Raw genomic sequence first — 13,648 nt, 5'->3', positions numbered from 1 at the left:
GCGTTCTTAAGTCATAGATAAATGCCTCGTGCATGAAGAAGATTTTGAGGTGATATTAAGGTTCTAGATAAAGAAAATCTTGCAGCGCAGCGCTGAGGTCATCGACGAAAGCAGTGTATTTCGGCATCTTGTTTGGATAGTTTTGCTTTGGTTTTGGTGAGTTTGACTCTCTTTCCGACAACCGTGGTTTTATGGGATGAATGATGATCATTGTACACGCTGTGGAGAGGGTCACTGCCATTATTACTTCTTACTAGCGATTGGAGCCTATGGAGTAACTCCTTGAAAACAGCCAAATCCCCAATTCTGGGTGGAAGCGCAACAAAAAGGCTTTCGATGGCATTTGATGGCAGCTCTTTGATTTCCTCCAGCATATCTCTCACAATTTTTGAACTAAGGAGTTCCCCTGCTAGAGCTTGAATAATAAGATCGGAAAGCGTAGGCATCTTCGTGGTGTTCAGAAACCGTAACACCGTTTCGAGAAATTCAACGGAATGTAACATGGCGTTCACACTTTCCTGGCCGCCGTGAAGATTGTCTCTGGCGACTTGTGCTAAGAATTTGTCGTCTTCCAAAAGTTTTCGTACTTTTTTCACTTTTCCGTTATCCAGCAAGCCTTGGACATACCTAACAATAGTGAGTAATTGCATGGAAGGATTGAAAATACTTGTGTAAGTACAGTACTGACGTGCGAAAAGACGGGATGTTTCGGATTGCTTCGCATAGCTCTGTTTGAAGGCTTGTCGTTGTTGCACTTTTTGAGAGTAATATAGATAACGGATTGGAGAAGAAATGGGCCATATATGCGTACTAGCTGCGTCAGCGATGTAGCTAAAGGGGGGGGGGGGGGGGGGGGAGGAGAGTGGTTTATTGTGATCTTCTTACCTTAATCCCATTCCCAAAGCCTTCAGGACTCTGAAAATGGTCATTCGATTTCTCAAAAAGTATTCTGCTCACGTTATGGCCTAGCCATACAGTTCCCTCCTGGCGCATCTGAAGATTTGTGTATATGCGGTCTACAGAGTCACCAGAGTTCTGAATGTCAAACCTGCGCCCTTGTAGCAGATTCACAAGGGACCTTGGAAGTCTGGCTTCAAAAAGTTCGACTGATGTAGCAATTCCAAAAAGAAGAACGAAGGAAATCCGATCAACCCAAGAACTAAAAAAGGAAAAACAACGTTAGTGTGTGCCCGTTAGTAGATATCAAGTTTCCTACCTGAGAAGTGATATCAGATCCGCTAGTAAAGCTTGATCAAAGGCTTCACTGTCCCGGAAAGCAATGATCACTTTCTTAATTCCCTTCTCTTTTACATGATAATGCAATATATCCAAATCATATGAAAGAGGCTTTGGTGCCTATTTGAACTTCAGCGTTGATACATAACGTCGGTAAGGGGAGATTGTGAGTGATAAGCCTACGGTCCAGTCCATTGATATACCGTGATCCCCATCATTGTCATCATTGTCATTTGTGGCAGATCGAATGATATGCTTCAAAACGGTTTTCAGATTGGACGCATCTCCAGAATCTAGAGCGACTACCTGTCCAGTGTCCGAGGATTGCATCTGTTCGTGTAGACGAACTAATAGTCGCCCCATGGAAGAAAGATTGGAGCCGAGGGCAATCAACCCAGCGGGAATACGTCCATCACAACTAAAAACATAGAATTGGTCAACAGCTTTTTCAAAGGAAAGATTCAGACACCCTACCTCTCAGGTGAAGTCAGCTCTACGAACGTAGACACATTCTCCAAAATATCGGAGTCCACGTCACGAAGTATAGCCTAATTGAAAGATCAGAGTCGATTGCTATGATTAAATTGTCAGTCCGTAGTACCTGGATTTCCTGCTCCTGGCTAGCCCAGAATCCGCGAAACGTGTTATACCGTAGTTTAACAGATTCCGGGTCCTCTTCCCCTTCAAGCAGAGGTGCAAAGGGCAAACCATTTTGATGCAGCGATGACGACACGCTAGACACTTTACGTCTTTTGGACTGGCGTTCAGTCTGGAAATGAGCCTTACTTATAGGGTTATAGATATATGACGTCTACGCAAGGGTTGTTAGCTAATTGACCGCGAACAGCAATGAAGGGTAAAGGCAAACCTGGTGTTCTAAGCCGTCGAGGTCATTCAACTCACGGTTCTCCTCGCGATTATCAGAAGTGGCCATTTTTTTTTTAAATCTAACGGCAACTTGGCTATTGATTTTCAATCATCCGAGAGCCAAAAGAGCATTATAAAACGAGATATTCTTAATTTTCTTGTCTGGTCTCAAAATGTAAAGCGATGATCAGGAGGATTACATAATCAGATTGGTTACCGTTTGTGTGTCCCACGGCCGTAATATTACCTTTGGGCGTATTATTACTTTTTCGGTCGGAAATCTTTACAATCAACTCCTTTTGAGCTCAAGCAAGGCATAGTTCTTACTTCTTCTCTAATGGTATAATTTCACTCCTGTACATCCATGCGCCGCCTGAGTCTGTCCGGGGCTCAATGGCATCGCCATGGTGTTCATAAGAGTCGCCTTTGCTCCGAGTTCCCTCGCAATCCTCATTTGCGAAGGCAGTTCTCTTCGACTATAAACCCCCTCTCAAATGAAAATGGTCGCAACAACGAACCCAAAGCTTCAATACGATGGTTTGAGCAGCCTACCCGCTCGAGCAAAGAGAAGATTGAGGTATACCCTGAGAAAGAAGAACAAGCGGAGCAAGAGGTTATTTGGGCCAAAATCAGGGAGCTACAAGAGGAACTAAAAGAGATAAAGCAAGGCCCGTTTGGACCCAACAGCCCATTGATGAAACAGCTGTCGGAAAAACAAAGGCAAATAGTGCGTGACGCGGTCCGCAAATACGAAGAAGAACATGTAGAGGAGGAGGCCAAGGATAATAAGGATTATCAAGATATTTTTGGCGCCCTCGAAGAAATTATTGCGGAGGAGACTCAAGACTTGGAGAGGCGGAAATCAGCTGAATGGAATCCTAAGGAGATGCTGGCACCGACTAAAACCCCTCCTAAAGAGTCGTTCGAAGTTGAATTAAAAGTCCCGGATACAGCTCAAATGCACGTTAACCGGTTCAATCAAAATTTAAAGCTTCTGATTAAGGACCCAACAAGGGCCCATAGACAAGAGCTGTGGAGGTCATATCAACGATGTAGAGCAACAATACCAGCTTTCATTGACTTATTACCGGAAGAGACCTTGACCATAATGTGGAACTCTCAAAGTCAGAGCGCCAGCCCCCAAACTCCGCTATTGGGACATTGGGAGGATTTGGCAGAGGACATACTTGCGAATGATCGGGACTTAACGCAATCTCAATGGCTGCAGTATATTACTCTTCTTCTTGAAAGTGGACAGTCAAATAAAGCTTTTTCACTGTGGAAAACTCGCGAGAAGCACTTGAACTATGCAGGTGGCACAGAGGTTGAGCAGTTTTGGAACCTAGGGGTTCGGATACTCTTAGCTAATGGGGAATTGGAGCGCGCGCAGGATATTGCGATGGCATTTCTTGCGGACGACAAATCTCGCCCCCCTCGGATTTTAATACCCATCATAATTGCCTGGGCTAAAATTCCAGGAAATACGAACGGTGCCCGGGCTTGGACTTTGTATCTACGGCTCAAAACGATGTTAGGGCCTGACATAATCATGACAGATTATGATTCCATAAGTATTGGCTTTCTCAAAGCTGGCAGAGTTGACATGGCTGTTGCGGTCTTCAAAGATATGATGCTCACTGGACAAACCACTACATCCGACTCAACTTCGCTTTATAACGCCTCGCTGGGTCTGGTTGGGAGTCTACAAGCTTCCAGCATCACAGAAGCTGATGTGAATAAAATATCGCTCTCCGCGTTGACGATAATGCCCCGAAAGTTCCAGAATAAGTTCTTTTATGCTAGTTGGTTGAAGAAGTTAATTGGCATGGGAGAGGTTGATTCCGCCGTTGCGGTCGTTCAATTGATGTACGAACGAGGTATTAGGCCAGATGCAAGACATATAAACGGGGTCATTGGCGGCTGGCTCCGAAAGGACAACCCCTCTGGCCGAGAAAAGGCCGAGAAGCTCGGATGGGCGATGATTCAGGAACGGATTGACCATGTTTGGTCCCGGCAAAAGAAACCGTCTCCTGGGTCGATTAAGCCATCTGTCTATGATGGTGGGAATGGAACCCGTTTACCGACATATGAAAACCAGACTGTTCCCCCGGCAAGCATTGAGACATTTTCCCTCCTGTTACTCTATTATACCCGACAAGGACATGACCGCATGGCTAACTACGTCATTGAATGCCTCGAGAAAGCCCAAATGCGACCTAATGCATTCTTCATGAATCACCTCCTCTACGCAGAGTTACGCAAACATGACGTTCTTGGCGTTTGGACTCGCTATCAGCAAATGTCTGCCACCGTTCACCCAGACCTGGAAACATTCGCCTGCCTCTGGGACTGCGGTAAAATCCAGTATGACCGCGCCCGACAACCATTCGACGCCAACTTCCCCACCGCTCGAGATCTCTTCCGAGAAATGATGGATTGGTACTTCAGCCTAACACCACGCAACCAAACCAACGTCCGCCAGCTCTTCTCAAAAGATCTCTACGACCAAATTCTCCGCTGCTTCTCCTTCTCTCTTGACCCGCAAGGTACGATCGTCGCCCTGCATTCCCTGCGGCATGTTTTCGGCTACATCCCAGACGTAGTCACAGGCCGCATCCTAATGTTTGAAGTTGTCCGCCTCCTCCCTCCCCTTCCTAAGGCAGATAACAGTAAGAAGGCCCGCCGCCAACGTTGTCGCATATCTATAAACCCGCGAAGTAAAGAAACCCTTCAACATGTGTCTAAATTGTTAGAAACGCTTCGTGATAGGAGAGAAACCCAATTGGCTAAGCAAGGTCTACTAATCGAGGATCTGGACACGAAGGCGCGGAAGGACCATGAGGTCAATCTGTATACAGATCTGCTGCGAGTTGTACTGAGCCGTTTGGCGAAGAATCCTCGTAAGATCGAGGATAAGATCCGCAAGGCAGCTATGGAGATGGGGGAGAGTGAAGAGTTGTATCTGGGAGAACCGGTGCCAGAAGAGTTGTTGCAATGAACCAGTCTTTATTCAATTTGTTTATTGTCTCGTGCTGGGAATGTCTCGTTTTGGTTTGGGCTGTTGCCTTTGTTAGAAGTCTTTCAGTCCAAATACCTGCCATTCCTCACTAACTGTTTTACATTTTCTTCCTTTTCGTGCATTACAGGGGACATATATTAATATTTTCTGATTCTGTCCCTTCTCATTGTTTCATTCTCATTTTCAGGGGATATATAGGTATCTTCGTTGACTATCTACTTAGAATTGTATCATAGAATTTTCTCGTTCAGTCTTGGGGGCGGAGAACGGCGTCATCGGGATAAAATTAAGGGGCATAACAGTCGCAAGATTTCCTGTACGATAGGACATTATAAAATTTTAGACATATTTACAACTGAAATGATGGTTTAATTCGCAGGGAAACTATTGTTCCCAATATGCTTGCCCCTTTTCCTGACATCCTGCGAACCGGCCTGCCCAGGTTTAGTAGCCAATAAAGCATTTTCCTAAACCTAAAATTCTATGTATACGTATATGCGAAGAAACCATTAATTCTCTGTGATTCTTCGTTCATCAGTGTCTGCAAAGCAAAAGAAAATGCAGAACAGTGTTGCTCGAAAATCATATAGAAGCCACTGACGCAATAATAATATGATGAACTGCGGGTATATCATCATGAAATTTATAGGATACATTGGCAAAGGTTGAAATAATAAAAATAGAAAGCCTCCGTCATTCGCTAGTAGATGCCAAAATGTAACACATAATTAACATAAATAAAAATTAAAGTAGGGATATTCTTTAGTTAAGAAGGCGGGACAAGGGAAAAGAAAATACAACAATAATAGGGCTAAAAAGAAGGGGACATTCGGAATCAGAACCTGCAAAAAAAGAGAAAGTATATAGCAAAAACCTCAACCCATTTTTCCTCGTCTAAAAAAAGCACATAAAAAAAGTAAGTAGAAAAAAAAGGGGACATAAAGGAACGACATCCAACCCATCTAATGCCCTGAGTGTGGTATTCGAACAAATACACTGTCGGACCGTTTAAACCTTCAACAACAGATTGACCCGGTCCTGCTAAATCGTCAGCTAACAATGGTCGACCAGGAAGCAGGAACTTCATAGAACAAAAGAGCAAGGGAAAGGACGAGAAATGACAAAGTATAACAACATCATTTCTTTCCCTTCTTCTTCTTATTCTTCCCACCCCCACCAACAGCTGGTCCACCGCTCTCAACCAGAACGGCATCCTCATCACTACTACTGGGCTTATTATGACCAGAAGCTGGGCCCGAACCGGTTTGTTTAACTGCAGAATCCTCTTCCAGCTCCTTCATGAATCCCTCTTGAATACTAGCCTTCTTCTTATTCCACCATTCCCTCTCCTCCTTAACGGAAGACTGGATCTCTTGAAGATGTGCGCGGAATGAGGCGTTGACGACCATTTCGTTGGCGGATTGGAAGATGGTTGTGCCCCAGTTGGGAACAAAAGTATTTGCCTAATGAAAAAGTTATAACCCAAACACCCAAATACTTCTTGCCTCTCCAAACATATTACTTTTCTCTTTGCAGAAAAAATGGTATGTAAGGTGCGAAAACAAAAAGTTTAAGAGCGAGATGCGAAACATACCTCTGCAACAACATCTCTAACTTCTGCCTCCATCTCCTTCTCCGCCCTCAAAAATCGCTGCCACAGATCATCCCCAACACTACCCTTCTGCAACAAACCAACGAGCGCTGGCTTCTGGCTGCGCAGCTGGATTAGACGACGGATATCTTCCGTCGCGCGTCGCAGAAGAGCTGCCTTGAGCACCGTTTCAGGTACAGCGGGTGCTTTTTTCTCCTTTGACGACGATGATGATAAGCTAGGTTCCAGATGCAGGAGAGAGAGGTATATGTCTCGTTGTAGGTTGGGGGGAAACCATGGTGTTAGGGAGGAGGCTTTCGCTAGATTGATAGGAAAACGAAAAGATATTAGTATACTTATGCCTCATGTCTCACAATTATAGAGCTGAACAGCGGATGTAAAATATAAGAATGCGCATTGGGGAAGTGGCCTACCAGCTTTCCGCTTCCGATACAGCGAGGAGAAAGTCGCTAAGGACCCTATGAGGATGCCTAGGTAGGCGAATGGGATGGATAGACTGAGCCAGTCCACCATCGTGTAAAGATAAAGAAGATATGTGAGGGTAAGTTAGGGGCCCAGGAAAGGGATTGTGACCACTCTTTCGCTTTCGTGTCCCCTTCTCGCTCTATCTCTCTCCCTAATGCTTGAGGTGCGAGTATCCTTGCTCTTCTAGCTATACCAATAATAGCTACAAGCCAATGTTCTGCGCAAATTTTCGCAACGGTATGATCATAAGGAAGGGGCCCACAAAAGATCGTTGGTAAAGAAAATGGACATAGAAAGCTTAACGACGCAGCGAAACAGGGCCCGTGAATTGAATAGTTGATCCAATCGGTCGACGGAGGAGGTTTTTCCTTTTTGTCCCTCAGAGTAAAATAAGAGGATGTATCGACCTAAGGATTTGCAAGAAGAACACATGAAGAATAGGTATCCTTGAGCTGCGCATTGTCGTTGTGCAGTCTCTGCGTTGCGGCATTTCTGTTTGTGTTGATCTGGCTGCATGGATGATCGAAGTTGGATGGAGTGATTATGTAAGATGACACCTGGGCAATATTGAGTCTGGACCTGGACCACGCTAATCCTTTTTCAGCTGGGAGTAGGTCTTTTAGGGCTGTGCGATAGATATATGGCTATGCAGACGAAATTTGTATATATCTAACTATCACTCAGATCAAAAGGCAAGTACACAAGCTCCATATGTATCGTAGAACAATAAATAAGGTGTATATGAAAGAGGTGGAGAGTCGATCGGGACCAAGCACATAGGTACCTGAAGAGAGAAAACGAACCCCAGAGACAAGCCAGGTGCGGTATCGGAGGGGAAAATAGTAAAAGGAGAAATTAGAAAAACTGCAAATAAACAATTTCCCATCGATAGATACCTCGACAAATATGTCAGTTTCCCTCATTAGAAAACAATCTAATACAAGCCCAGAGGCTTGCTTAAATATATTAAGAAACCACACTCAACAAACGCAAGACAAGACACCTAATCAAGGAATCACACCAAAATCCTGCATAGACTGTATGTCCATCAACACTTCCTCAAAAGTCTGCTCCACCGCCTCCGCAACCTCCAACCGATTCCACTCCCCACGCATCCTCCACACACAATCCATAAGACTCGTATTAATCTGCTCCAACTGCTCCACAGAAAGCCCGTTGGTCCTCTGCGTGAATGTCTGATGCAGCGATTCGAACCGGTGGTTATCCACAATCAGTTTGCCAGCAGGTTGATGCTGTGTCGTCCCGTCGTCATTAAGAAGCTCCCTGACGCGCGACTGGCGGGGTGTCGTTGTTGTCTTAACTCCACTAGCATCGAATGGTGGTACTCGCGGCTGCGAAAATGGTTGCGAGAGTTTGCTGTTATTGCCCTGCGACTGACTGCCATTTATGAAGCTGGGTTGGGAGTTTACAAAATCCACGATGCCGGAGAGCGGTGTACCCCACGCTCCACTTTCGGCCTGCTGCGTATCAGGTATAGGCTCGTCTCCCGATAAACGGTCCGGATACGGATTCAGATCGGGATACTCCTGCCTTGCCAAACCACCCTGTGAACTCTGGGTCTGCAGGTTCGGCACATCTGAAGGGCCGGAGTTCTTTTTGTCTGACGTTGTTTGTGTAGTGGAGGCATCGTTAGCATAATCTCCTGGTTGTGAGCCGGGGGCCATGGGAGTCATTGGTCCCTTCTGTGATAAGTTGGAGAGACCAGATTGCTGCCGGAGCTGTTGGGAGGGTGCTGTGTAAGAATGCGGCGGGCGTGGTTGGGCAGATTGCCCAAAGGAGCTATTCTCCGTATTGTTGTGTTCGCTATGCTGGACCTCATCGGAATTCGACATGTGGATATCGCCATCGACGCAGACGGAGCCATAGCTGATCACAGGGCGGGTAGCAGTTTCAATAACCTCAGCGCCGCCATTAGTATTAGGCCCATGTCCATTTGTAATGGTGTTCTGGTTGGTCACTCGTATGAGTGTGGTGGGTTCTGCTTGAATTGCAGGATGAGGTCCACTAAAGGGTTCGCCCAGAATAACCGGTCCAGACGAAAGATTCGATTTCTCCGTCATATTTCCGTGCGGAACGTTCATTAATGGCGGAGGGGCCATGATACCATCCCCACCTGCAGCTCGCTTTAACTTCTCAAGCGCAACTCTCTCCCTCTCAAGCTCACGAAGGTAAACTTGTTCGCACTCAGTCACCAATGCGGGATCTGATTGTTCCAAGATCCAAATATCTACCTCAACGTTTGATAGCAGCTCGTTTGCCTTTAGCTGCCTATCCTGGTCACCGGACTGTCGTGCATCTTTTGCGATCCGCTTGATGTCCGCCAAAAAATCCTTCGGGCGCTTATAATACCCATTCGACAACCGCTTCTCAATCGTGACAATTTCCATATTATAATAAAACTTTCCAGTAACAGTTTCACGTAAACCGGGTACACCATGTTTGTCAACACCCTTCTCAAACGGACGGAAGGTAGTTCGCTGTTCCAGAGGTATATCACTGGTTACGACATTCGGGTCCTCCTCCTCATACAAATACCCAATCCGATTCTCATCAATAATCCCAGTCCTGAATTTCTTATACTTCTTAATCTGATCCATAATCGGCTGAATCTTAATCTTCAAAATATTCAGAGTATGCCTATCCTGTTTCTTCTGCGCCTTCAACTCCTCCCTTGTCAGAGGAGGAGGCCGGCGCGGGGGTGCAGGAGGGGCTTTTTCTAACTGTTCTAGCTTCCTCTTCTTCCTATTCTCTGGATCAGGAAAGTCTGGTGGTGCACTCTTAATGTACTTCATCAACGTGCCGAAGAACTGATGCCGCCACCTGCTCTCAGGAGGATGCAGGTCGAACCGATTCTTCTTCGAAAAACCAAATAGATTGCGCATCATGGCCGAATCGGTATTATCGCCTTCATTTTCATGTACACCAAGGAGTAACACAGGGTCCGTAGGCGGGAGCGAACGTAGTAAACCAAGAAATGTCGAAATAACAGTTGGACCAACTGTGTCATACCACGACTGCACGTTGGGTATATATATGACACTGGGTTTGTATCGTTTCACCTCCGTAAACAATTGGACCAAACTGGCTTCAGGAGATCTGGTGGAGTCACTTATCAACGTGGGTAGATCAAACGCCTGCACATGGAGACCCTCAAAATGATTCAGCAGAGCTGCCGCAATATACTGTTGTCCCATCCCCGGGTGGCCCCAGATGAGCAGTCTGGGTCTAAAAATGCGCGAAGTTTCAAATTCCAGCTGCATCCGCTCCCTCTGAAACCCAGCTGGACCGGCAGGTTCTTCGAACTGCGCCTCTTCCAAAGCAGTAAGCTTCTTCTTCTGTGGAAGAATCTCTGCAAGGATTCGCTTTATCTCACGCAATGGGTTTTCTAGGAGAGGCGCAACGATTGGAGGTAAAGGCGAAGCACCAGTTGAGGCAGATCGCTCCGATGAGGGCACCATCTTCTTAATAGATATCATAAAATCCTTTGGCAGAATCTCTATCTTCTTCGGGTCAATTAGGAGCTTCTCATTTGATCTATAAATCTGTGGGTATCTGCGCTGCACAGCATTCAGTGCTGCTTCTGTACAGAGCGCGCGCAGATCCGCACCACCATACCCCTTTGTCAGTTCCGCTAGTTCATTCTTAATTTCGTCAGGAAGAGGAGGATCCCAGCCTCGAGTATGGATATCCAGAATTGCTCGTCGGGCCTCAGTATTGGGTAATGGGAAGTAAAATTCACGATCGAATCGCCCGGGACGTCGTAGGGCAGGGTCAATAGAATCTGGTCGATTCGTTGCGCCGATGACAATAACCTGGCCTCGGCCATCCATTCCATCCATCAATGCTAGAAGTGTGGAAACAATAGACGAATGGATTTGTTCCTGTTTACTTGATCTGACGGGTGCCAAACCTGTATTCATTCAAATCAGATTATATAGCCATTTGAATGAGAAATCCACACATAAAGAAAACTTACCATCAATTTCATCGAAAAAGATGATGCTAGGTTGTGTCTTGCGAGCTTCATCAAAAAGCAAGCGGAGCTGTCTCTCTGCCTCACCCACCCATTTACTAAGTGCATCTGCTCCCTTTCGCATATAAAATGTCACTTTCCTGCCCTCTGTGCTCACACTGGACGCAAGAGCCCTAGCCAAAAGCGTCTTTCCCGTACCAGGAGGTCCATGGAACAAAACTCCACGAGGGGGAACAATATGAAATCGGTGGAAAATCTCCGGATAGAGTAAGGGAAGCGCAACCATCTCCTTCAGTTGGTCGATATGGCCTTGTAATCCTCCAACACTATCAAAGTTGACGTTCGGATCAATACCTAGGGGATCAGAGTCGGCCAGGGCTTGTTTGTCTTTCACCTTTCCAAAATTTGCTGGAGTGCCTGACAAACCCGGAGCCGTATCTGTTCCAAACGCTTGACCAAGGGGGGGAATATTGAACCCAGGTGCATGCCCAGAGGTGGGTGTCATGCCTGCCATGCCACCAACCATTGGCCTTTGACCAGAATCATCATCGCTACTATCACTGTCCACTCCACCCGCAGCACCCGCTCCCGTTGGACCACCTAGAAGGGGTGCAGGACCACCGGCGCCTCCGAAGGGGCCATAGGTTGAGAAGAGAGTCCTTTGATAACCGCTGCCTCCCGCGCGACCACGACGAGAGGGGGACCCAGAAGCCATGTCCTCTTCATCAATAGGCAGCACGATCTCTGGCCTAACAATTCTATAATCAACCAATTTTCGATTCCGTCGGGGCTTATCTTCAAAGACAATATCGTTCTGTGCTCTCCGGCGACGTCGTTCAGGTCTTAACTCTGCCAGTTCTTCTGCAAGTTCGCCAGCCTCTGACTCCACTCGAGTTTGGGATTGAGACTGGCGTTTCCGTAACCTGGATCGACGGTCATTGCTGCTTTCATAAGCCTCGTCCGCATTTTGGCTACCCTTGCGTGGCGAGGGTTGAGAAACTTCCGACTCAGATAAATCCTCGTCATTAGCTTCATCATCATTGGGCTCAAAATCGCTCCCATCCTCTTGCGGTTGTCGCGAACTTTTTGTCGCACTGGCAGTTTTACGTGCGGAACGGCGAGTAAATCGACCTACTACCTCCACCGTCTCAACCGAGGTATTACGCTTTCGATTTGACCGTGTGCATTTTCCCGAGCGAGGGCTTTCTTCATCGTCATCATCATGCTTTTCTTTTTCTTCTTCATTTCCCTCGCCTTGGTCTGACTCAGGTACGAAGCCTCCTGCATCACCATCCATCTCCGCATCCATCTCCTCAACATGTTCTCCAGTTAGATGATCGCCCTCGAACTCCCCATGCTGGTCGCTCTCCAAAATTTCAATCTGCGATGCTCCCGGTTCTGCAATCATCGCATCACCCTCATGTTGCCCTGGCTGCATTGAATCACCTTCCTCATCGATGGTGCTTTTGGATGGAACATGGGCAGGTGTTGCAGCACCCCTGCGTGTCCGAGTGGCCACTTCTGGACTTCGTGTAGCTTTACGTACCGTCTCCACATGTCGCCCAGAGCCAGTAAGTGCAACAATATCCTCACTCTCATTGTAATTGCGGCGCGTAGTACGTCTGGTAAATTGATATTCAGTGGGTATCGTATGGTCCTTGCTAGCACTACGACCCCGGCGATTTCTGGTTGAGCGTGCAGAGGTTGGCTGGGTTGTGATAGGAAGCTTCAACACGAGTCGTTTGGTAGCTCTGCCTTTATCAGCATTTCGCGTTTCCCCTCTCACCTGCTGTTCATCGTCCTCCTCCTCCTCCTCCTCTTCTTCCCCAAACATTTCATCGTCCTCACCAGAAGACGAAATCTGATAGTTGGCTTTCTTCGCTGCGCTTCTCTTAATGGATCCTCGCGCGGTTCTTTCTAGGTTGGGATCATCCTCATCCAATCCAGAATCGACCGAAATGTCATCGTCACTGGTGAATATGTCATCCTCGTCCTCATCATCATCCTCCATGGAGTTTCTCCTGCGCCGTTTAATAGGTCGTTTCTTCGACTTGGACTTTGAGGCTGTAGCCTTCCGGGCAGTACGCGGTTTGGAATCACTGTAGTCGCCATCGTTGGAATCCGATTTCAACGCGATCTCCTCTAGAGTACGTTTCGAAGCGCGCGGCATGATGTCAGATGTGTCCGCGGAGTGTTGTGGAGGTCTTTTTTTCGACTGCCATGTTAGCAAATTGTTGTAATTGATATTTCGTGATGTATTGTAGATATTCCCTCCCAAGATAAAGCGACCATTGCTTATCACAAAAAGGACCAGGATGAAGACGTCCACGTACAAGAAGAGTTGATGATGGTTAGAGTTGGAATTTGGAGTTGGAGGATGTTGAGGTAAGAGCAAGACCGGACAGCTGCAGTTGCCGCAGTTGGAGCCAACACACGTTTATGACTCTCCTCCCAG

The 13,648-nt window shown here is 46.7% G+C and overlaps 4 protein-coding genes across 4 annotated transcripts; 1 reads left to right on the top strand and 3 right to left on the bottom strand.

The window, feature by feature from the left end:
- Nucleotides 1-98: 98 nt before the first annotated feature.
- On the bottom strand, nt 99-2,170 carry PAAG_04676 (hypothetical protein; the record flags this gene model as incomplete). Its single annotated transcript, XM_002793100.1, has 8 exons — nt 99-627; nt 689-810; nt 886-1,159; nt 1,217-1,356; nt 1,420-1,654; nt 1,711-1,784; nt 1,838-2,047; nt 2,105-2,170. The coding sequence occupies 8 exons, from the start codon at nt 2,168-2,170 to the stop codon at nt 99-101; spliced, it is 1,650 nt and encodes a 549-aa protein (XP_002793146.1).
- A 297-nt stretch (nt 2,171-2,467) lies between these two features.
- On the top strand, nt 2,468-5,101 carry PAAG_04675 (pentatricopeptide repeat protein; the record flags this gene model as incomplete). Its single annotated transcript, XM_002793099.1, has 1 exon — nt 2,468-5,101. The coding sequence occupies one exon, from the start codon at nt 2,468-2,470 to the stop codon at nt 5,099-5,101; it is 2,634 nt and encodes an 877-aa protein (XP_002793145.1).
- A 1,157-nt stretch (nt 5,102-6,258) lies between these two features.
- PAAG_04674 (hypothetical protein) lies at nt 6,259-7,247 on the bottom strand (the record flags this gene model as incomplete). The annotated part of the gene is made up of 3 exons (XM_002793098.2): nt 6,259-6,585; nt 6,717-7,033; nt 7,148-7,247. The coding sequence occupies 3 exons, from the start codon at nt 7,245-7,247 to the stop codon at nt 6,259-6,261; spliced, it is 744 nt and encodes a 247-aa protein (XP_002793144.1).
- A 959-nt stretch (nt 7,248-8,206) lies between these two features.
- Nucleotides 8,207-13,363, bottom strand: PAAG_04673 (suppressor protein of bem1/bed5 double mutants; the record flags this gene model as incomplete). Its single annotated transcript, XM_002793097.2, has 2 exons — nt 8,207-11,130; nt 11,197-13,363. 2 exons carry the CDS (start codon nt 13,361-13,363, stop codon nt 8,207-8,209), a joined length of 5,091 nt encoding a protein of 1,696 aa, XP_002793143.1.
- Between the last annotated feature and the right edge of the window lie 285 nt (nt 13,364-13,648).

Source organism: Paracoccidioides lutzii (genome assembly GCF_000150705.2).
Source record: "Paracoccidioides lutzii Pb01 unplaced genomic scaffold supercont2.12, whole genome shotgun sequence".
Lineage (NCBI taxonomy): Eukaryota > Fungi > Ascomycota > Eurotiomycetes > Onygenales > Ajellomycetaceae > Paracoccidioides > Paracoccidioides lutzii.
The sequence above is the reverse complement of the archived record's forward strand: the minus strand, read 5'-3'. Positions and strand labels throughout refer to the sequence as shown.